The sequence below is a fragment of the Tachyglossus aculeatus genome, chromosome X4, assembly GCF_015852505.1.
Source record: "Tachyglossus aculeatus isolate mTacAcu1 chromosome X4, mTacAcu1.pri, whole genome shotgun sequence".
Lineage (NCBI taxonomy): Eukaryota > Metazoa > Chordata > Mammalia > Monotremata > Tachyglossidae > Tachyglossus > Tachyglossus aculeatus.
Window position 1 is genome coordinate 25,480,518 of NC_052098.1, and position 24,934 is coordinate 25,505,451.

General features: G+C 43.8%; 1 protein-coding gene across 1 annotated transcript in view; it reads right to left on the reverse strand.

Annotated features, from left to right (window-relative positions):
- The window catches only part of ZDHHC21 (zinc finger DHHC-type palmitoyltransferase 21), a 76,738-nt gene that overhangs the window by 16,525 nt on the left and 35,279 nt on the right, over positions 1-24,934 (reverse strand). Inside the window, exon 7 of the mRNA XM_038769595.1 lies at positions 6,349-6,465. Within this exon, the coding sequence (XP_038625523.1) occupies positions 6,349-6,465 (117 nt within the window). The remainder of the gene's footprint in view (positions 1-6,348; positions 6,466-24,934) is intronic.

Here is a 24,934-nt window from a genome sequence, read left to right on the forward strand (position 1 = left end):
AGGTTGAAAGATTCACGAGAGAATGGAAAACGTTTATCTGGCTTTGGTGTAACAATCAAGATGGCATTACTAGCATGCATAGAGTGAGTAAACGTTTTTTGATGAAGAGGTAGGGATGATGATGGCCCTTCTCCTTAATTATGTGATCTCTGATGCCCTTAATTTGCCTAGGGCTAAACCACTTGTGTGCAAGAATAGATTTTCACCATCAGTAGCTTCATCTTTGAAAATGAAAATGAAAGAAAACTACATATGTATATAAGTATATATATATATATATGTGTGTGTGTGTGTGTGTGTTCACATCTAGAAACGTATTTATCTTTCACCTTTTAATGTGAAACTACTGATGATGAGATATTATCCAGGAGTTTGGGTGGCAATGTATAGACTGACATTTTGTATGTAAAATGATTAGCAACTTAGTACATTAATATCAACTAGGCTATATAGAAGCAATGTGGTCTAGTGGAAAGAGCACAGGCCTGGGAGTGCGAAGATCTGAGTTTTTCATTCATTAATTCATTAATCCAATCAATCATACTTATTGAGCGCTTACTGTGTGCCAAGCACTGTACTAAGCGCTTGGGAGAGCACAATATAACAATAGACACATTCCCCACCCAATGAGTTCTAATCCCAGCTCGGCCATTTATCTGCCATGTGACCTTGGGCAAGTTGCTTAAGTTCTCTGTACCTCAGTTTCCTCTTCTGTAAAATGGGGATTAAGACTGTGAGCCCCATATGAGACATCACAGTCTGATATGTTCAAGCTGATCAGCTTGTAGCTATCCAAGTGCTTAGTACAGTGCCTGGCACATAGTAACTGCTTAACAAACATCATTTTTTTTAGAGTGAAATTAGGGAATAGCACTATCTCTTATTTTTTGCTGTGGGTGGTGTTTTTATGGGGGCAAAAAGGGCAGAAAAAGCAGAGTGAGAAAGACAGAGTGCTAGACATACATACACAAGAAACAGAGTGAGGCGCAGACGTAGATGAGAGACGGAAAGAGCCATACTCTTCTCACACACAGATATATACCAGTTAACTTGGATGAGTTCCTCCTGAGACAGGAGTGGGATATGGCGCAGGAGATGCAACAGAGTGCTCAGCCTTGACTTCTGCTGAGAAGTCAGGCACATGGTGTTGGAGGCGCTTCCTCCTGCAACTACAGTCGGTCTCCCGGGTGTCTGGCACAGGACTGGGGACATAGAGTGCTGCTGTCCTTAGAGCTATGGTACACTGGAATCCTGGAGAGCAACAGCAGAAGGAGCAGCAACCCTTGCTATGGCCTTGCTTCCTTGCTGTGGCCAGCTGTCTTTTGAGCAACATGCCGACCACAGATCTGGGGTCAGCAGATGCACTGTTTGGCCCAGCATTAGGTTCAGTGCTTTGATGATGTGTATGGCTAGCTAGAATATAAACTCCTTGATGGCAGGGTAATGTTCACTAACTTTACTGTACTCTCCCAGTCGATGATCCAAATTTTTGTAATTATTGAGCATTTACCATGTGCAGAGCATTGTACTCATTCCTTGGGACAGTACAATAGAGTGGGTAGACACAATTCCTGCCCTCAAGGATTTTACAATCTAGTGGCTAGAAAGACATTAAAATAAATTATCGACAGGGGCAGCAACCAAATATAAAGATATGCATGTAAGAGCTTGGATAGGGTGAGTATCAAAGTGCTTAGGGGGTATATATAAACCCATGAGCATAGGTGACTCAAGGGAGAGAGAATAGGGTGGGGAAGGATTCCTAGAGGAGATGTGATTTAGTACAGCTTTGGAGATGGGGAGAGTGGTAGTCTGTTGGATAAGAAGGGGGAGAGAGCTCCAGGCAGGAGGAAGAGCATAAGCAAGGGGTGAGTAGTGATAGAGACGAGATTGAAGTGTAGTGTTAGAGGTGCGAAGTGTTTATGCTGGGTTGTAGTGGAAGAGGAATGAGAGAGCTGGTTGAGTGAAGTGCTTAGAACAGTGCCCTGCACAGAGAAAGTGCTCAATAAACATTACTGACGTATTAAGTCAATGAAATGAATGAATGAAGTCTAGGCTGGTACATAATCTTACTTTTCTTCAGGGTCATTATTGGTCCATTCATTCACTCATTCATTCATTAAATCGTATTTATTGAGCGCTTACTGTGTGCAGAGCACTTTTCTAAGCACTTGGGAAGTACAAGTTGGCAACATATAGAGACGGTCCCTACCCAACAGCGGGCTCACAGTCTAGAAGGGGGAGACAGACAACAAAACAAAACATATTAACAAAATAAAATAAATAGAATAGTAAATATGTACAAGTAAAATAGAGTAATAAATCTGTACAAACATATATACAGGTGCTGTGGGGAGGGGAAGGAGGCAGGGCAGGGGGGAGGGGGAGGAGGGAGAGAGGAAGGAGGGGGCTCAGTCTGGGATGGCCTCCTGGAGGAGGTGAGCTCTCAGTAGGGCTTTGAAGGGAGGAAGAGAGCTAGCTTGGCGGATGTGTGGAGGGAGGGCATTCAGGTCAGGGGGAGGACATGGGCTGGGGGTCGATGACGGGACAGGCGAGAACGAGGCACAGGTTAGCGGCAGAGGAGCGGAGGGTGAAGGCTGGGCTGTAGAAGGAAAGAAGGGAGGTGAGGTAGCAGGGGGCGAGGTGATGGAAAGCCTTGAAGCCGAGAGTAAGGAGTTTTTGCCTGATGCGTAGGTTGATTGGTAGCCACTGGAGATTTTTGAGGAGGGGAGTAACATGCCCAGAGTGTTTCTGCACAACAGTCCACAGTCTGCTTTCCACAACACTGCCATTCTGCAATATATATTCTGTGGTACACCTACCCCTCTCAGTGAGTAAGCCAGCATCATGCCTCTTTTTAAATGCAGCGTAACACATGAAACGAGGATGTGTGATGTTGTTAATTTTAAAAGAGCAATACTTCTTTTATGGTCTGTATCTCCTGAGGGCCAATAGTACCACTCCAAAGTTTCTGGCCACATAATTGAGCAGACAAGGTGTGCCTTTTAAAGACCACATACAACTAGTCTGACCCCAAGGCTATCCAGCAAGAATGAGGTTGAATTACCTGTCTGACAGACTGCACTTACTGCACTTTCATTGCCCTGCCTTTTATCCCATGCCCTCTACGTGTTTTCCAAATAGGAAAGGGTGAGGTTCCACAACAAGGTTACACATTTTTGGCTACAGCATGCTATTCAGGTGAAATCCTTCAAGATGATATATCAAATAACATTCATTCATTCAATCGTATTTATTGAGTGCTTACTGCGTGCATAGCACTGTACTAAGCGCTTTATAATTAATATCAATATTATTTATATTACATATCATAATATATAAATAAATATAATAGCTAATAATATTGATAATAATAATGGCATTTGTTAAGCGCTTACTATGTGCCAAGCACTGTTCTAAGCGCTGGAGTAGATAAGAGGTAATCAGGGTGTCCCACATGGGGCTCACAGTATTAATCCCCATTTTACAGATGAGGTAACTGAGGCACAGAGACGTTAAGTGACTTGCCCAAAGTCACACAGCTGACAAGTGGTGGAGCCAGGATTATAACACATGACCTCTGACTGCCAAGCCCATGTTCTTTCCACTAAGCCATGCTGCTTCTCCTAATGGTGTTCTTAAATGTCTCCAGGCTAACTGTCTAATAGTTTGCATTTCTAGATCTCCTGATCTGGCAAATAGGGGCTGGAGATGAGGAAAGATTCTGATTTTGATTTTTCAGAAACATTCTCTCTGTGTCTCGGTCTCTGTGTCCCACTATGAGCTCACTACTACCTGGGACTGGAGGAATTCTAATAAATCTCCGCCATGTGCTGAGGCATAGCGGCCCCGGTTCCAAACCCTTCCCATAGCATGGGCAATGGGTCTAGGGACAGGGAAGGAAACTGATTTTGCTTTTCCAGAAACATCTCTCTGTCTCTAATAAAGTTTTAACGGTGTTCCAGATCCTGTCAGCAGAAAGTTCCAAGGTCCAAACCTCTCCCACAGCAGGAGCACTGGAACTGGGGATGAGGAAGGAAACTGATTTTGATTTTTCAGAAATATTCTCTTTGTCTCTAATAGAGTTTTAATCAAGTTGTGGGCAGGGAACATATCTACCAACTCTGCTGTATTTTAAACTCCCAAGAGCTTTGTACAATGATCTACAAACAGTTAGCACTCAATAAATATCACTGATCGATCCTGTCAGCAGGAACCAATAAAAAGTCACAGCTCCTGTTGGCAGGAGCCAATCAGAAGAGGAGATTCATAATTGTGCCATATATTAATCCCTTCAACTGAGTGAAGTGAGATCATATAGGGTCACCTAGAATGGTCCCAATCTAGTGAGAAGTAGTTTAGGCAGTACACACCCAAAAGAGATTTTTCTCAGTCAATAATGAAGCACTCATGAGAATACAGTCACAAAGTCAAAAATCACCATGCGCACAGAGCACACCCAAATTATTTTGATTAAACGAGCTCTAGTCCAAACACATTTTGATATCAGCGAAAATGAGGTAAGACACATTTGCACCATTTAAAATAAAAAATGTAAATATTAAAAATATTTTGATTTAGATATTTTTCTGAAAGAATGTAAATGCACTATTGAATTTTCAAAGAATTAACTTTCATGTGCTATTGTGCAAAAATATCATCTACGCTAAATAGATCTACCATCATCTATGCTAAATAGATAATATTTTCTAATACTAAATGGAAAATGGCTATTCAAAGTCATTCAAAATATTTCAAGGAAGAGAAAGGTAGGGCTTAAGCTAAGGTAAACTATGGAGGTACCTCAAATGAAAGAGTGCTATAAATACTACATACATTCAAATTCAGTAGTGCTAGTACTAAAGAGTGGTAGAAGAGTGGAGAAAGTGCTAAAAGGAGAATTTTATAAATGGGGAAGGAAAAAAAACTATATTCAGAACTGATCATGCATTGATTGATTGATTAATCTGTTTCAGGCTTTACATTTTAGGAAGGATGAGGGAGGAAACTGGAGGGTAGACTGAGACTGTAAGCTCCTCTAGACTTTAAGCTCCTCTAGACTGTAAGCTCACTGTGGGTACGGAACATGTCTACCAACTCTGTTACACTGTACTCTCCCAAGCACTTAGTACAGGGCTCGGCAAACAATAAGCGCTCAATAAATATGACTGATTGATTGGAAAGGATGCAGAGAAAAGTGTCAAAATTAAAAGATAGAGAGGATTGACAAATTATAATTATTCATCTGAGTAAAAGGCCAAAAAATGGCAATACTGGAAAAATACAAAGTGTTTTTCATGACCTTCACAATTACAATCTGATTTCCATCTCCACATAATATTTCCACTGTAAATCTTTTGGCTTATTAAAAGGGGAAATTACTGTACCATTACCATGTTCTATTGAATATCACGTGTACTGGGTTCATTTTTAAGAGTCCCCATACAGCTTGCACCATACCTTTAGAAGTTTGGTGCTGTTGTCACTGCTAAGAAGTGAAAGAACGATTATTTAGTTTGCCCTTGGTTGACAGATCAGCATCAATGAGTATTTCTAGATTAGACTTCAAAGGAGAAGAAAAATAATGCAAAAAACCCCAAAACACTTGCGTTAATTGCTACAGCTATATATTGGCCTAGCCTTTCCCAGAACACAAACTGATGAAAAAAATATGATACAATACTTCAGGATTTCTCCATACAAAATCACATCAAATGAACAGAGCATCACTCTTCCTTCACTTGTTCCAGGAAACTTTTCCAGACATAACAGGAAACACTATAAAAAGTATTGGTCTCTTCTAATAAAAGTCACAGCTTCAACTCATCATTTCATTGCCTTGGCCACTTGGGAAATATTCAATTTCATCAAAAGATTATATCCTAGAGATTCTATCATTAAATTTATTTCAAAGTGAAAACCCACACACTTAGTAAAGAGGAACAATCACAAAGGAAATGAAGGCTCCTTATTGGAAATACTCAGAGTGCTGCCGCTACCACTACCCCTGTCAAATATAACCATCCACCCTTATTTGACTTCTATGGGGTTTAGCTGAAATCAAGTTGAGAAGAAAAAGTGCAGCTAACTTGTCTGACCAATAAAAATATGTAATTATTTCAGGAAATCATAAATCATTGCAAAATACATTTACATCAGTAGGCCACTTTTCCTTTGTATTCTGGCTCACATATGACTAAGTAGTTTTACAAATTCATTAATAAAGGTGCTTGAAAGGCTTTAAAAAATATAGCCCATTATATAAAATGGTCCTTGCACTCATTCATGTACACAGGCAAGTTATTTTGCACGGAAAAATATTTGAATCATAAATAGTAAAATACTTACAGTGATGATGCCAATTAGCTGAGTGTAAAAGAGTCCACTAATTCCACCTAGCATAGTTAAACCCATAAAGGCAGCTATTCTTATTAAGGCCAGTTCATGTCTCACCAGAAAGAGATCCTGTGGAGAGGGCAGGGGGAAGGGTTTAAAAAAATGAAATCTGAGTTATCAAATGTTAAATCACTGGATCATGGCATATTTTCTCATACAATATTTTCATTTTATACACTATGCTCCACTTGGTCAATATACAAGTAGAGACTGATTTGAACACAAATGTTCCCAATTTAAACATGCAGGCAGACAAAATTGAGGATTTTCCTATGCTACTTTGCCAAAGGACTCAATCCAAAACTAAAGGTTGGGAGTTAGCCATGTTCATTTATTTTCGGGGTCTATTCTCCACAAAGAGTACCAGATGCTTTGCAATCTTCTATTCACATAAGGAAACAATCTATTAAACAGTCTCTCCGCTTTAAAACATCTGTATCTTGGCTTCACAAACCAAGTGATACACATTATATTTAAACCATGTGCAAAGTTACCTGAACATTTAGTGACCATACATTTCTCATTGAAAAGAGTAAAATGAGTGCATGTGCATAAATATATAGATACAGCTATATATATATATATATATATATATATACACATACACACACATACACACACACATGCTCTCTCTCAATCTTTTTCTCTCTCTCTCATATATAGACACTACACTGGAAATTTCCCAGGAGCACTTGTCTGGCCCCTGGATCATTTGTTCAACTATTTGGTTGTGGAAATAGGCCTGTGATATTTATGGAGGGATCGCAAGGCTACTCCCACTGAATGGGCTGAAGAGAAAACGACTCTCTCAAGTCAGACACACAAAATTCAGCAATGGGAGTCTCTGTTCTTCTTGTAGCCACCAGAGTAGCTTTACAACATCTGCATTGGGAGGAAGGAGAATCTTTTCAAATGGGGGATACCTAGAAGAAGTAGGTATAAGCATACTGGTGTCTACCCATTGGATTGGGAAAGAATACCACACTTGTTTAGACCCTGCTAAACAGCCAACCCAGCAGCAACAAGCATAGTAGTGGCCCTGCGGACTCTATCATGGTCCAAGCCCACGCCCAATCCCAAAATAGCCACAAAAGAGGAAAGTGAGGCAGGCCCAGGGTTTGTCTGGCCTTGCTGGATTCATCTTTGTACCACCAGCTTAAAGCAGGATCAGGACCAGGCCTGTCCCATGCAAAGGTTCTGCCAAGGTATCAGTCACCAGCTAGCCCATCCTACCTACCTACTTTTACTTCCTTTCACACTCTAGCCCCTATTCTAACAAAGCTTGTCTTTTTTCAGGTCCTTACACTGGCCTCCTTCTTTCATTGCCAAGTCTTCTGTCCTTTTACCATAGAATTAATTCTCTTCCTTCTCAAAAACCATATTTTCATCCTTTCCCTCTTTTAAACTGCATTCAAGGTCATATCCCTTCTGAGGAGCTTTCTGTAAATAGCCCTAACCACTGTTCAATCCACCAAAATAGTGTGACCCACTGCTTGCCCTCTGCTCACTCTTTAGTTGTTGTTTTCCTACGTGCCTACTTGTGCTGATTGAATGCTAATCTGTCTTGTCTGTTTGAGATGAGAGACCACGTCTATTTTTTAGCAATTATCCTCAGCACCTGTAGTGCATTCAGTCCTGTGGGCATTCAGTCTTGTTAACTGTGCAGTGATGTAACATTTCTTTAAAAGCATATTTTTATTAGTTTTACAAGTATAACGGGCTTCCCAGTCTTTAGTTCAATTGTGCTGATCCCCGAGTCTGAGCCATAATACCTTCTCAAATACCCTCCTGGGACTCCCAACCACATCAAATGGGATTTGCAATCTAGGAAGAGTAGTGCTGCTAAGGCCAGGAGAACTAACATCGCAGTGGTGACTCTTTTCCACTGTATTGGGCTTATGATGTTTACTTAGCAGGTTAGAGCAAAATCAGCAGGTGCTACAAAAGCCTGCAAAATTCACTTCTTGAAGAAGGGACAAGAACTCGACTTTCAGTGTTTGTGGATTCACCCCGGCTGGGTATGTAGTCCCTCCCCGTCCCCACCCTTGCAAAACCCTCCCCACTCTTTAAATTGCTGCAAAACTTGGCTTTCTCACCTTCTTTCCCTGCACCCCAAATTTGCACGTACACATACCCCCACACTGTCCCTACAGTCCCCGTGATATACCCCACCCCTCGGGCCAGTCGAACACTTGAAACCGGCCCAGGCTTTTTAAATTTTTTTTTAATAGTTAAAAAGAACTTAGTGGCTGCTAAGTTTAAAAAAAGTTTTTTGTTTTGTATTTTTAAAAAAAGGCCAGCGTTGGTTACCAGTGTTGGGCCAGACTGGTGGTGGGTGATGGGTGGTGTGGGAGGACTGTGGGAATGGGGGATAAAAGGGGCAAGTTTGGAGGACAGGAAGTGGGAGTCAGGAAATCTGGGTGGACAGCAATTAGAGAGTGGGGAGGGGAGGGTGAGGGGGGCATGGGGGCGGAGGGGTCAGAGAAGGGCGGGGGGAGGAGACTTACTTACCTCAAAAAGAAGCACGTTGTGCGCAGTGTGCTTCTCCTGACAGCGCAGCGAAATTCGCTGCGCTGTCGGGTATCTCCCCAGTGCTCTTTAGTATGGTAGACGGTAAGTAGACATTCAGGGAAAAGTGAACTGTCTCAGGTCCAGCTTCAGTGACTAGGCCATTTTGTTTAGCCCAGTTGCTGGCCGGAAATTTATGGTAGGCTTGCTCATGGTTGCTTGTTTTCCAAGAGTCCTTCAAGTTTAAGCTGAGCCGTTCCTAAGTAAGAAAATTCCAGTACTTTGTATCTCCTGCCTCCACCTCCCTGTAATGGTTCTAGGATAAATACACCATCCAAATTAGGGGGCTGCTTTACCCCTCCACTAAAGAACTGAAAAAAATGCCACCAAAACCACCCCCATCCTCTTCCTTGGCAATGTCAACAATCCAAAAAGGAAAGGCCTCAAGCACAGATTTTAGTAAAATCAGATAGTACTGGGTGAGCCAACTAATTCTATTAAAGGGGAGAAAAGTGACTAGCCTATAACAAGGCAACAGGTTCAGGTCAAATAGTCCTTCCTCTTCTAAGTTTTACCGCAATACATAAACTTTCTTTGGGCAGCCACAAGGGAATCCCGCCCATATGTTGTACTGATTTGCTTAAACAAAACTATTTTCAGAAATAAATAAATCTCCAGCACATAATTAAAAAATATGCATGACCAGTAAAACAAAAGAGAAAGATTGATTTTAGTTCTAAAGTTGACATTTGTTGTGTTATTTTAATGAAATAAAATGTTTAGTTAAATTTAAGCAACTTTCAGAGGGGATTTACAAAGCACATATTGCAGCTTTTGTGACAGTAAAGCAAAAATAGAAATTTTGGTTGTCCAAAATGGATGAAATTAAACAAATCCACATAGGTATTTAAAAATGATTCTTAAAGTTGTTGATAATTTCATAGCGCTAAGTTACATTCAATTGAGGTATATATTTCAAAAATATATTCCAAACAAAATGATTTTTAGGGCTGAAACATGCAATAAAATATTTCTGTCGATCCAAAATAAAGCATTTTGATTATAATTAATCAAAATACATATCTCACTAACCAAATGTACAAATTACCCATGTCAGAAATAAGTGAAACTTCATCCTGATCTCCTGTTCTATCCACTGTGCATGCTAAAAAATAAAAATAACTCTAATGGCAAGTAGCCAAAATTTCAAAGTGTTCTTAATGTGCCAGCCTAACGCTAAAATTCCAGATGGCCAACCCCTATTTTAGTAATTTCATCCAGTTTTCATATTCATGGCAAATATAAAGCTTTTAGATGGGAAAATAACAAAAACCAAAAGCTACTGATTGAAAGACTTTACTTACTGCATAAATGCTACTACATGTAAAAGGTAGGCATAATAAAAGTTCATGAAATGCTGTAGGGTATTTCATGACAAATCTATGTTTTGGGAGATTAAATTAATTTTTCAGTGTTGCCTAAATTCAAGACTAATTATAACCAACTTATCTTGCTGTTTTTGTTCTTTGTGATCCAAAAGACTGGGTGAATGACTTTATGTCAGTTATTTATGACTGAAAATCCCTAGCAACACTGTTAGACAATCAGCCAATTGGGTCAATAATGTCAATATTTTCCAAGCAAAAGAGCTGGCTGGATTTCCAATAGTTATTTTTCCTTTCCTGAATCTCAGCAGCATGTCCTTTACTAAAAAAAAAATCTAAATTCAGTCTTGTAGCTAGCTGCCCTAGATACAAAAATAAAACACTTGGAAATGACCAATTTGTAGTTGCCTTAAATTTCTTCCCCATTAAAAAAAGCTATTCAGAAAATTTAAACTTTAGCATAAAATAAATCGATCAATCAATGGTATTAATTGAGCACTTACTGTGCACAGAGCACGGTACTAAGTGCTTGGAAGAGTAAAATACAATAGAATTGATCTTCTGTAACAGACATTCGAACCTGAGTATTTTCAATGTGAAGGATGAAGTTTTCTCCCTAATAAAAATAATAGATCTATAAGATTTGAGTAAATGTATAGCAATTTGGATTCACTACAGGCCAGAGTTTGCCAATACCTATTTTGTAAGAACTGAATAACAGTATTTAAGAAAGAGCTGCATAAAATGAAGCAAATATATTATTTTAAAAACACAAATCAAGAATATTTTAAGAGGACCGGAATTGGTTTCTAAATCTTTGGCTTTATTTCTTTGCTTTCTTGGCTAAATAAAACATGCGCAAAAATCTGAGAGGCAGTGTGGCCTAGTGGAAATATCGTGGGCTTGGGAGTCAAAGGACCTGAGTTCTACTCCCACCTTTGCCACTTGCTTGCTGTGTGACCTTGGGCAAGTCACTTCTCTGGGCCTCAGTTTCCTCATATGTAAAATGAGGATTCCTGCCTATTTACACTGTAGCAAAAGGACTGTGTTCAACTTGACTATTTTGTATCTACCCCTGTACTTAGCTTGGCACATGTACATGTACTTCTGTGCTTGGCACATAGAAAGTGCTTAACAAATACCACTGTTATTATCTGCAGCCCAGAATTAAAAAAACAACCCTCTAAACTAGAATGCAAAAAAGAGAATATATTGAATCATATATATTATGATTCATGTAATCAAGACATATGTTAAAATCAAGATAATAAAAAAGTTGCAACATCCCAAACTCACCTACCAACTGTACCTCATTTTCGACTCTCCCAACTCTGACCCTTTTCTCAAATCTTGCTCCCTGTCAAATCTACCACACCATGTCCCTTCCCACCTTCAAAGCCTACTTATCAACCGATCAATTGGTAGGTATTGGTAGTGGTATCTACTATTGGCAGAGCACTGTACTAATCACTTGAGATGGTGCACCAGAAGTCACAGTCCCTGCCCTGAGAAGGTTTATAATTTAATGGGGGAGAAAAGCCGACATGCATTATTTACAAACAAAGAAAGCAGAAAGAAGAACAAGAGTACAACAGGTAGTAGCATGAGTTTGTCAGGACGAAATGGCTGAATAAACAACTGAATATACAAATGATTATATACATAGACATGTAAGTTCTGAGGATGGAAGTGACGACCTGAATGCCAAAGGAGGCTGTTGGGTTGATGTGATTTGAAGTGTTGGGAATTAGTCGAGAAAGACTTCTTGGTGGAGGAAGTTGGATTTTAGAAGGATAGAAGGACTCTGAAGATGTGGAAAGGGAAACAGCTCCAGGCAGGGAAAGCAGGAGGAGCAAGAGATCGGAGGTGGGTGATACACGGTTACAAGGTGTAAAGAATCAATCATTCAATCACATTTATTGAGCACTTACTGTATGCAGAGCCTTGTACTAAGCACTTGGGAGAGTACAATTGGGAGAGTCCATCTGGATGTCTGCCCGCCACCTAAAGCTCAACATGTCCAAGACTGAACTCCTTGTCTTCCCTCCAAAACCTTGCCCTCTCCCTGACTTTCCCATCTCTGTTGACGGCACTACCATCCTTCCCGTCTCACAAGCCCGCAACCTTGGTGTCATCCTCGACTCCGCTCTCTCATTCACCCCTCACATCCAAGCCGTCACCAAAACCTGCCGGTCTCAGCTCCGCAACATTGCCAAGATCCGCCCTTTCCTCTCCATCCATACCGCTACCCTGCTCATTCAAGCTCTCATCCTATCCCGTCTGGACTACTGCATCAGCCTTCTCTCTGATCTCCCATCCTCGTGTCTCTCCCCACTTAAATCCATAGTTCATGCTGCTGCCCGGATTGTCTTTGTCCAGAAACGCTCTGGGCATATTACTCCCCTCCTCAAATATCTCCAGTGGCTACCAATCAATCTGCGCATCAGGCAGAAACTCCTCACCCTGGGCTTCAAGGCTGTCCATCACCTCGCCCCCGCCTACCTCACCTCCCTTCTCTCCTTCTACAGCCCAACCCGCACCCTCCGCTCCTCTGCCTCTAATCTCCTCACCGTACCTCGTTCTCACCTGTCCCGCCATCAACCCCTGGCCCACATCATCCCCCGGGTCTGGAATGCCCTTCCTCTGCCCATCCGCCAAGCTAGCTCTCTTCCTCCCTTCAAGGCCCTACTGAGAGCTCACCTCCTCCAGGAGGCCTTCCCAGACTGAGCCCCTTCCTTCCTCTCCCCCTCGTCCCCCTCTCCATCCCCCCATCTTACCTCCTTCCCTTCCCCACAACACCTGTATGTATGTATATATGTTTGGACATATTTATTACTCTATTTATTTATTTATTTATTTTACTTGTACATATCTATTCTACTTATTTTATTTTGTTAGTATGTTTGGTTTTGTCTCCTCCTTTTAGACTGTGAGCCCACTGTTGGGTAGACCCTGTCTCTATATGTTGCCAATTTGTACTTCCCAAGTGCTTAGTACAGTGCTCTGCACACAGTAAGCGCTCAACAAATACGATTGATGATGATGATGATGATACAATTACAACAGATTTGGTAGATGTTTAAAGAGTGTGAGCTGGGGCACTGTGGTTGAAGGAAGTTGATATGCAGGACAGGGAGAACTGGTGGACACCCTTGAATCCAATGGTAAGGACACTGTGATTGAAGCAGAAGGAAATGGGTAGCCATTGGAGATTTTTGAGGGGTAATAATAATAATAATGGCATTTGTTAAGCGCTTACTATGTGCAAAGCACGTTCTAAGCACTGGGGGGGATACAAGGTGATCAGGTTGTCCCATGTGGGGCTCACAGTCGTCATCCCCATTTTACAGATGAGGTAACTGGGGCTCCGAGAAGTTAAGTGACTTGCCCAAGGTCACACAGCAGACATCTCCTCAAAAATCTCCAGTGGCTACCAATCAACCTACGCATCAGGCAGAAACTCTTCACCCTCGGCTTCAAGGCTGTCCATCACCTCGCCCCCTCCTACCTCACCTCCCTTCTCTCCTTCTACAGCCCTGCCCGCACCCTCCGCTCCTCTGCCGCTAACCTCCTCACCATGCCTCGTTCTCGCCTGTCCCACCATCGACCCCCAGCCCACGTCATCCCCCTGGCCTGGAATGCCCTCCCTCCCCACATCCGCCAAGGTAGCTCTCTTCCTCCCTTCAAGGCCCTACTGAGAGCTCACCTCCTCCAGGAGGCCTTCCCAGCCTGAGCCCCCTCCTTCCTCTCCGCCTCCTCCCCCTCTCCATCCCCCCCCGCCTTACCTCCTTCCCTTCCCACAGCACATGTATATATGTTTGTACATATTTATAACTCTATTTATTTTACTTGTACATATCTATTCTATTTATTTTATTTTGTTAATATGTTTGGTTTTGTTCTCTGTCTCCCCCTTCTAGACTGTGAGCCCACTGTTGGGTAGGGAACGTCTCTATATGTTGCCAACTTGTACTTCCCAAGTGCTTAGTACAGTGCTCTGCACACAGTAAGCGCTCAATAAATACAATTGATTGATTGATGTGGCGGAGCCGGGATTCGAACCCATGACCTCTGACTCCAAAGCCCGGGCTGTTTCCACTGAGCCACGCTGGGTAGAGAGGGCTGCATCAAAAGACATTTTAGGCAGCAGTGTATAGTATAAGCTGAATGGCTGGGGGAAGAGGATGGGATCTGGGCGACCAGTACAGAGACTAATACAGTATTCTAATTGTGACATGAAGAAAGCTAGAGGAATATACGGGTTCTGGGAAATGTTGCAGAGGATGAAACAGCAGGATTTAGCCGTTGACTGAATGAGAACGATGAACGACAGATGAGGAGGACACCGAGGTTGCAGGCTTCTTGGACTGGGGGGATGGTAATGTTAATGACAGAGATGAGAAAGTGAGGAATAGGATTAGGGTTACAAGAGAAGATGAGCTGCTCAATCCGAGACATGCTGAGCTTGATGTACTGGAAGTCACTAAAATGCTACCTCCTTTAGAAGGCATTTTTTCAACTGATTCCAACCACCCCCAGACATTTAACCTCATCAGTCATTCAGTGTATATCTGTTTATTTTACTTGTTTAATAATCTGCTTACTTTTGGTCAAGTCTTTTTATCTACATTAACTTACTCCTAATGTATGTTTGTAATTTGTCTCTGCTTGTTTCCTGCATTATATTGTAAGTTCCAAAAGGGCAAGGTCTCTTTTACTTCTCTTGCCTGTCAACAAGTGACTTGTACAGTCCTTTGAGTAATGTCATCTTTGAAAACGAAGGACAGATTAAAAAAATATGTACGTGTATACACACATAGATTGCATAGTGCTCTATACACAGTGGGTGTTCAATAAATATTGATAATGATGAAACATCGCTAATAAAATATTTGATATTCTCAAGGATTTTAAACCTGGAAAAGTAAATTTGTCATGTGTAGGTCTGTTTGAGAAAAATGTAATAATTTGTACTTTGGTAAACCACAAGTCTGAGATAAACCCAAAATATCTGTAATATAAACAGAGTTAGAGTTCAAGGAAACACAAACTAAGCAAGTTATGAAACTAGGGTCATTCACATGCAAAATTTTAGAACATCTATTCAGAGAAATAGTGCTTAAACAGCAGAATTTGTTACTCAAACACTGGACTGGTCCCCTTTAATATTTGTCACTGCTATTCATTAACCTGGCAAAAGATTTATTGTCCAAAACAATCCTCACTCTTCATGGGGGTTCAGGATATGGCCATTACTCCCAACCTCAATTGGCCCGCTGAGGAAGAAATTAAATTGAACTGGGGTTTTGTGGAGAGAAATTAAATTCCACTTCAATAATCTTCTTGGCATGGCAAGAAATGCAAATGATGGCAAATTATTTCATATCCCTGTAAATTAATCTTCATAATTTCAGTGGATCTCAAATATACACTGGGGTTCTGTCATAATGTGGTCACCTATCAGAGGAAAATTGTGCATATGTACACATGTGCATATATCTGGACATACATACATATAATTATGGGAAGAGAACATGTCTAATAATTCTGTTGTACTGTACTCTCCCAAGCACTTAGTACAGTGGTCTACACATAGTAAGCACTCAATAAGTACCATTATTGATTGCTACCACATATATACATGTGTATACACACACACACACACACACACACACACACACAGAGGGAGAGAAAAAGAGAGAGTTATTAAGCATGCAAGGAGTGAATCGCATGCTGTCTTTCATTTTCAAAGACAGTGAGCTATTATTCATACATGACCAAGGCTCTATGATCATGACAAAGGTAGATCCTTAACAGACTAATATGGTTAATCCATACAGGGTCTGTCTCTGTTTTCTAGCCTGCCTCCCGGTATCTAGATTTTCACCAAGTCAATGCTAAAGGAGATCAACCCTTCCCAATTGCTATCTGCCAGACTGGTCTATCCGCAATAGTGATCTCCCAACAGTCCAAAACCAAAAAAAGGTGTACCAGTCAAAAACAGGAAAACCCCATATACCTAAAGAGGCCCGCCCGCCATCACAGCGCGTGGCCCCCGCTGCTCCCGGAAGGCTCCTCTCCTCAGAGCGCCCCCATAGACGCCCCCTGCTTCCACACACACACACACACACACACACACACACACACACACACACACACACACACACACACACACCACCTAAGCGACCTTCCTTAAAGTGCCCCCCATACCCCCCTTCCCAGTCCAGACCTGACTGACTCTCCCCCCCCCGCCCCGGGAAAAAGGCCCTTGTTATCACCAAGTTACGTTAACGACAACCTCATTCGCACCTCCTCAGCCCTCCCATCCTATTTGGCTGTTCACTCCTCTCCCCAGGTATCTCTGCTCCCTGACCCCCCCTTAACAGCTCCACCCTACTCCAGAACATAATAGTTTGTATCTGCTCTCTGTGACATCATTATCTGCCAATTTTACTATTGCCATAGCATGTTAATCGTTAACTACCCCCTGTGATGCCACTGCCCATTTATATCATTGCTACTGTTTTATCGCTTCTGCATCTCAATTGTTAACCTCCCGCTGTACTGTCACTCGCCCTGCTGACCGCACCATAAACTTTCAATTCCCTTGCTCCCAACTGCCATTCCCATTCCTCACCTTCCCCTTCCCCTCCCCCACCAAGAACACTCCCCCTCACCCCCTACCAAGGATCCCTCTGTACCAGGGCCAATCCTCCACTCCTCCCTCCCAGCCCCCTCCCTCCCCTCCTCCCCGCCCCCACCACATCCCAGTTCTCCTTTCCCATCGCCACCCCTCTTCCCACTCTCCCGGCCTAGGCCCCGGCCAATTCATCCCAATCCAAACCCTCCCCACCCCTCACACCCTTCCCCCTCCCTCCCCTCCCTCAACAGCTACTGCCAAGTGTGGCCTCTGGAACCCCCGCTCCGTTATAAGTAAGATCCCTTTCATCTTGGACCTATTCCTTTCCAGCTCTCTACTCCTCCTCGCCCTAACTGAAACATGGCTGTCTCCAGATGACACGGTCTCTTCTGCTGCTCTCTCCAGTGGAGGCCTCTTCTTCTCCCACTTCCCCAGACTCACCAGGAAAGGAGATGTCGGTTTCCTTCTCGCCGCCCATTGTCGCTTTCGCACTATCCCTCCTCCCCCTTCCCTTTCCTTCCCTTCCTTTGAAGCCCACATTATTCACCTCTACCACCCCCTCCAGATTCTTGTAGCTGTCATCTACCGTCCCCCCCCGGCCCCACCTCCAACGTCTTTAACGATTTTGACCCCTTCCTCACCTTCATTTTCTCCTTTTCCATGCCCACTCTGATCCTCGGAGACTTCGACATCTACATGGATATCCTTGGTGACTCCTCTGCCGCCCGCCTTCTATCTCTCCTTGACACTGCCAACCTCTTGCTCCACCCCACCTCGCCCACTCACCAACTTGGTCACACCCTCGACCTCATCATCTCCTCCCGCTGCACTATCCCCACCCTCACCAACTCTGAAATCCCTCTCTGATCATAACCTTCTCACCTGCCTCCTCACTCACACTCCTCCACCCGTAAATCTATATTACTACCCCACAGAGACCTCCGCTCTCTCGACCCCATCCATCTCTCTCAGAGCATCACACCCCACCTCGCCTCCCTAACCTCTCTACCCACTCTTGATGACCAGATTACTGCTCTCAACTTCACCCTCTACTCAACTCGCTCGCTCCTCTTTCCCTTTGTCGCTCTCGTACCACTAACCTACAGCCCTGGATCACTGCCACTGTCCGCCTCCTTCGCTCTTATGCTCGAGCTACCAAACGCTGCTGGAGAAAGTCTAAACACCATGCTAACCTCGTTCACTTCAAGTTTATCCTTTCCTGCCTTAACTCAGCCCTGTCCTCTGCCAGACAAAACTATTTCTCCTCCCTTATTGACACCCATGCCCATCATCCCCGTCAGCTCTTCGGTACATTCAACTCCCTTCTCGGGCCCCCGGTTCCTCCCCCTCCTCCTTCCCTCACCCCCAACGATCTGGCCTCCTACTTCATTAATAAAATTAAATCCATCAGGTCTGACCTCCCTAAAGTCACTCCCCCCGCTTCCCCAACCTCCCGGCTCTCAACACTCTCTGCTACTCTCCCATCCTTCCCAGCAGTATCCTCAGAGGAGCTCTCCTCCCTCCTCTCAATTGCTACTCCGGCCACCTGTGCTTCTGACCCCATTCCCTCTCATCTCATGAAATCTCTCGCTCCGTCCCTTCTCCCTTCCTTAACTTCCATCTTCAACTGCTCACTCTTGACTGGTTCCGTCCCCTCTGCCTTCAAACATGCCAATGTCTCTCCCATCCTAAAAAAACCCTCTCTTAACCCCACCTCACCTTCTAGTTATCGCCCCATCTCCCTCCTACCATTCCTTTCCAAACTCCTTGAACGAGTCGTCTACACACACTGCCTCGAATTCCTCAACACCAGCTCTCTCCTCGACCCCCTCCAGTCTGGCTTCCATCCCCTACATTCCACGGAAACTGCCCTCTCAAAGGTTACCAATGACCTCCCGCTTGCCAAATCCAACGGCTCATACTCTATCCTAATCCTCCTCGACCTCTCGGCTGCCTTCGACACTGTGGACCACCCCCTTCACCTCAACATGTTATCCAACCTTGGCTTCACAGACTCTGTCCTCTCCTGGTTCTCCTCTTATCTCTCCGGTCGTTCATTCTCAGTCCCTTTTGCAGGCGCCTCCTCCCCCTCCCATCCCCTTACTCTGGGGGTTCCTCAAGGTTCAGTTCTTGGTCCCCTTCTGTTCTCGATCTACACTCACTCCCTCGGTGACCTCATTCGCTCCCTCGGCTTCAACTATCATCTCTACAGTGATGACACCCAAATCTACATCTCTGCCCCTGCTCTCTCCCCCTCCCTCCAGGCTCGCATCTCCTCCTGCCTTCGGGACACCTCCATCTGGATGTCTGCCCATCACCTAAAACTCAACATGTCCAAGACTGAACTCCTTGTCTTCCCTCCCAAACCCTGCCCTGTTCCTGACTTTCCCATCACTGTTGACGGCACTACCATCCTTCCCATCTTACAAGCCCGCAACCTTGGTGTCATCCTCGACTCTGCTCTCTCGTTCACCCCTCACATCCAAGCCGTCACCAAAACCTGCCGGTCTCAGCTCCGCAACATTGTCAAGATCCGCCCTTTCCACTCCATCCAAACCACTACCCTGCTCGTTCAAGCTCTCATCCTATCCCGTCTGGACTACTGTATCAGCCTCCTCTCTGATCTCCCATCCTCTTGTCTCTCCCCGCTTCAATCTATACTTCACACCGCTGCCCGGATTGTCCAGAAACGTTCTGGGCATGTTACTCCCCTCCTCAAAAATCTCCAGTGGCTACCAATCAACCTATGCATCAGGCAGAAACTCCTCACCCTCGGCTTCAAGGCTCTCCATCACCTCGCCCCCTCCTACCCCACCTCCTTTCTTTCCTTCTACAGCCCTGCCTGCACCCTCCGCTCCTCTGCCGCTAATCTCCTCACCGTGCCTCGTTCTCGCCTGTCCCACTGTCGACCCCCGGCCCACGTCATCCCCCTGGTCTGGAATGCCCTCCCTCCCCATATCCGCCAAGCTAGCTCTCTTCCTCCCTTCAAGGCCCTACTGAGAGCTCACCTCCTCCAGGAGGCCTTCCCAGACTGTTCCCCCTCCTTCCTCTCCCCCTCCCCCCCCATCCCCCCGCCTTACCTCCTTCCCTTCCCCACAGCACCTGTATATATGTATATATTTGTACGTATTTATTACTCTATTTATTTTACTTGTACATATCCTATTTATTTTATTTTGTTAATATGTTTGGTTTTGTTCTCTGTCTCCCCTTTCTAGACTGTGAGCCCACTGTTGGGTAGGGAGCAGCTCTATATGTTGCCAACTTGTACTTCCCAAGTGCTTAGTACAGTGCTCTGCACACAGTAAGCGCTCAATAAATACGACTGATTGATTGATTGATCAGCAACACAGAATTTAAAATTATAACTGAATTCGACTACCTACGAAGTACACTATCAAACAGCGCATGGATAAACAATGAAATAAGTAACTGAATAAATCAGACCAGTATGACTTTTGGCAGAGCGCAAGACAGTGTGGGCACTGGGTTTTAGGTCTATGATACTGTTGAAGCATCTGAGTTTCTATATAGAAATCAGTAATGCAGAACTGTCCAGAGTCTCCAAATTTGTATCACTGTGGCTAGTCACATGGTCCATTGAAAAAGCACCTCATTATGGTGTGGTATAGCTGGACAGAGATGGAGCATGTAATAGTGTATAATATATCCTACTTCATTTATTTATTTTTCTTAAAAACACTTCTATATTATATCCTAGTAAAATTTTCTGACCACCTGGGGATTGGGACAGGGGCTGTGTCAATCTGCAACTTATTTTAAGTGTTGGGCCTCTGCTAATTTGCTTGACTATTTTCTCTCCTTCCTCTGTATTAGCAGTAAATGGGATCGATAATTACTTTTGCTACAACTCTGTATTTTGCTTTTGAAACCCTTCCTCTTCTTGTAACCATCAGCTAATGAAATATGTTTTGATTTCACCACTTTTTGATCTCAGGATTTTTATCAGCTTAAGTCAACAAATGGAAACCACAGAATACAATTCACTATCATATTTGGAAACTCAAAAATCTTATTTTTCTACCACTGTACCCCACACTAGATGGTATCCAAAAGGCCTCAAAGAGGTCTTTCCTAACTAAGCCCCACTTCCCTGTTTAAATCCTGTGTGTCATCTTCACTCTTCTGCTAACCTATGCACTTGGGTCTATAGCCCTTTAGGCACTTGAAATTCACCCCACCCTCAGCCCCACAGAACTGATGTACAAATTAACAATGGACTTTACTGAGTGCTTCCTGTGTACAGAGCACTGGACTAGGTGCTTAAGAGAGTATGATACAATAGAGTTGGTAGGCATATTCCTTGCCCACAAGGAGCTTACATAACCTTAAAGTCTTCCATTTCCCGTCTGTAATTTATTTTAATGTCCATCTCCCCCTCTATTCTATAAGGTCTTTGTGGGTAGGGATAGTTTCTACCTACTCTATTGTATTGAGCTTTACCAAGGGTAAGCGCTCAATAAATACCACTGATGATGATGACGTCAACCTCGTCCACCTCAATTCATCCCCACCTACCCTAACTCTGCCCTCTCCTCCACCAAGCAACATTACTTCTCCATCCTTTTTGACTCTTGTGCCAATTGCCCACTCCAGCTGTTTCAGATGTTTAACTCTCTCCTCAACGCCCCCACCACCCTGTGCCCCTCATCTCTTGTCTCTAATGACTTGGCCTAGCTTTTTGTCAATAAAAATGAAACCTTTAGGTGTGGTCTCCCTAAAATCTCCTCTGCTCCTCTACAGTCCCTTCATCCTCCAGCTCTCTCTTCAACTCACCCATACTTCCCAACAGTATTTCAAGAGGAGCTATCCCACCTTATCTTAAATTCTAACCTCTCCACTTGTCTTCTGACCCGTTCCCTTCTCACCTCAAAGCAACTGCCCCCTTCCTTCTTCCCTCCCTGACGGCCGTCTTCACTCACTTTCCAATGGCTGCTTCCTCTCTGCTTTCAAGCATGCTCATGTACCATAGAGAAGCAGCATGGCTCATTGGAAAGAGCGCGGGCTTGGGAGTCAGAGGTCGTGGGTTGTAATCCCGGCTCCACCACTTGTCAGCTGTGTGACTTTGGGCAAGTCACTTAACTTCTCCCCAAGCGGGACAACCTGATCACCTTGTATCCCACCCCCCCTGTGCTTAGAACAGTGCTTTGCACATAGTAAGCGCATAAAAAATACCATTATTATTATTATTATCTATCCTAAAAGAAAACCCTGCCACGACCCCACAGCATCCTCCAGTTATCACCCTATTTCCCTCCTACCATTCCTAACCAAACTCCTTGAGTGAGCTGTCCACACTCGTAGCCTCCACTTCTTCTCTCCCAACTCTCTCCTTGACCCTTTTTGCAACCTGGCTCCCACCCCATCCACAGAAATGGTCCTCTTTAAGGTCACCAATGATCTCCTTCTCGCTAAATCCAAGGGCCACTACTCCATCCTAATTCTTCTCAAACTTTGTGCTGCCTTCGTGGCTGGGGACCACTCACTTCTCCTGCAAACATTCTCTAACCTAAGCTTCAGGAGGAGAACTGTCCTCTGATGGTTTTCCTCCCATCTTTCCGACTTCTCCTTCTCAGTATCTTTCACAAGCTCCTCCTTTACGTCCAACACCGTAACTGTGGCTCAAGGCTCAGTACTGGGTTCCCGTCTCTTCTTCACCTACACCTACTCCCTTGGAGAACTCATTCACTCCCATGGCTTCAACTACCATCTCTAAGTGGATGATTCCCAAATCTACCCCTCTAATCTTCTAGAGAAGCAGCGTGGTAGAGAAGCAGCGTGGCTGAGAAGCAGCGTGGCTCAGTGGAAAACAGCCCGGGCTTTGGAGTCAGAGGTCATGGGTTCAAATACCGGCTCCGCCACTTGTCAGCTGTGTGACTTTGGGCAAGTCACTTAACTTCTTTGTGCCTCAGTTCCCTCATCTGTAAAATGGGGTTGAAGACTGTGAGCCCCATGTGGGACAACCTCATCACCTTGTATCCCCCCAGCGCTTAGAACAGTGCTCTGCACAAGGTAAGCACTTAATAAATGCCATTATTATTATTATTATTATTAATCCTGACCACTCTCCTCTGCAGTCTTGCATTTCCTCCTGATTTCAAGGCATCCCTGTTGGGATGTTCCGCCAACACCTCAAATTTAAAATGTCCAAACAAAACTTTTCATATTCTCCCACCCAAACCTTTCCTCTCACTGTAGACAGCACCCCATCATCCCTGTCTCAAAAGCACCCATAATCTTGGCATTATCCTCGACTCATCTCTCTAACTCAATCCACAATTCAATCTGTCATGAAATCCTGTGGATTCTACCTCCAGAACATCTCTAGAACCCACCTTTTTCTTTCTATCTGAACTGCTACAATGCTGACCCAAACACTAATCATTTCCCACCTGGACTACTGCATCAGCCTCCTTACTGACCTCACTGTTTCCTATCTCTCCCTCTCCAGTCCATGCTTTTCATTTTTCTGAAAAATTCTTTTCTCCATATCTACCCACTTCTCAAAAGCCTCCAATGGTTGCCCATCCACCTCCACATTAAACAGAAACCTCTCACCAAAAGCTTGAAGGCACACAATTAGGTCACTCCCTCCTACCTAACCTAATGTGACATAGCTTATTCCCTTTTCACGGTTGAAAAAACTGAGGCATAGAGAAGTTAAATGCCTTGCCCAAAGTCACACAGCATGCACGGAGCAAGAATAAGCTTGGTCTAGTGGAAAGAGCAAGGGCCTGAGAGTCAGAGGAGGTGGGTTCTAATCCCAGATTTGCCATTTATCTGCTGTGTGACCTTGGGCGAATCACTTAACTTCTCTGTGTCTCAGTTACCTCATCTTTAAAATGGGGGTTAATACTGTGAGTCCCACGTGGGACATGGACTTTGTCCAATCTGATTATCTTGTATCTATCCCAGAGCTTAGTACAGTTACTGGCAAAAGTGAGTGCTTACCAAATGTCATAAAAAAACAAACAAAAAAACCCAATACTTACGCAAACCGCACACTCCACTCCTCTAACACCAACTTATTCTATATTCCTTGATCTTGTCTATCCTGCCACTGACCCCTTTCCCAATTCTCCCTTGGACCCCAAAATCCCTCCCGCTTCATAGCCGACAGTCTACCACTCTCCCCACCTCCATAACCCTCCTAAAATCACATGACCAAAGAGGCTTTCCCAGACTTAGCCCATTATTTTTCCTATCAGCCCTCCCCTCTATGTCTACTATGAACTTGGTTGTGTACCCCTTAAGAACTTTGATACTCACCCCAGCCTCACAATACTTACATAAATATCCTTATACTGTATGTACTATTTTTCCTATTCCTAATCCATTTTGATGTCATACTCCCCTCCAGACTACCCCTGTGGGCAGGTATCACAAACTCTGTTGCGCTGTACTCTCCCAAGCACGTAGTACAATAGTACAACACTCAGTACAATACCACTGATCGGATGACTGACTGATAATCAATGGCATTTACTGAGGGCTTACTGTGTGCAGACCACTGTATTAAGCACTTGACAAAAGGGATGCATCAAAACTTACAATATGGAATATGAACCACGTGAAGAGTGATAAGTGACAAGCACTTATAAGTGAGAAGCAGCGTGGCCTACTGGAAAGAGCATGGGCCTATGAGTCAGAGAATTCTGGGTTCTAATCCTGACTCTGCCACATGTCCACTGTCCCTTAATTTGTGTCTCAGTTAACTGACTTGTAAAATGAGAATTAAGACTGTGAGCCCCACTGAGACATGGACTGTGTCCAACCTGATTAGCTTGTATCTACCCCAGCACGTGGTACAGTGCTAAGTGCTTAACTAATGCCATTTAAAAATAAAACTTGGTGGAATATCAAGACTTCAGGCTGAAACTTAAAAAAGGCTTTCTAGGCATCCCTGAAAAATATAGATGGAACTACCCACCCTTCAAGGACTTCTACACATCCCTAAAAAGTGTATATGGACCCCTACATACAT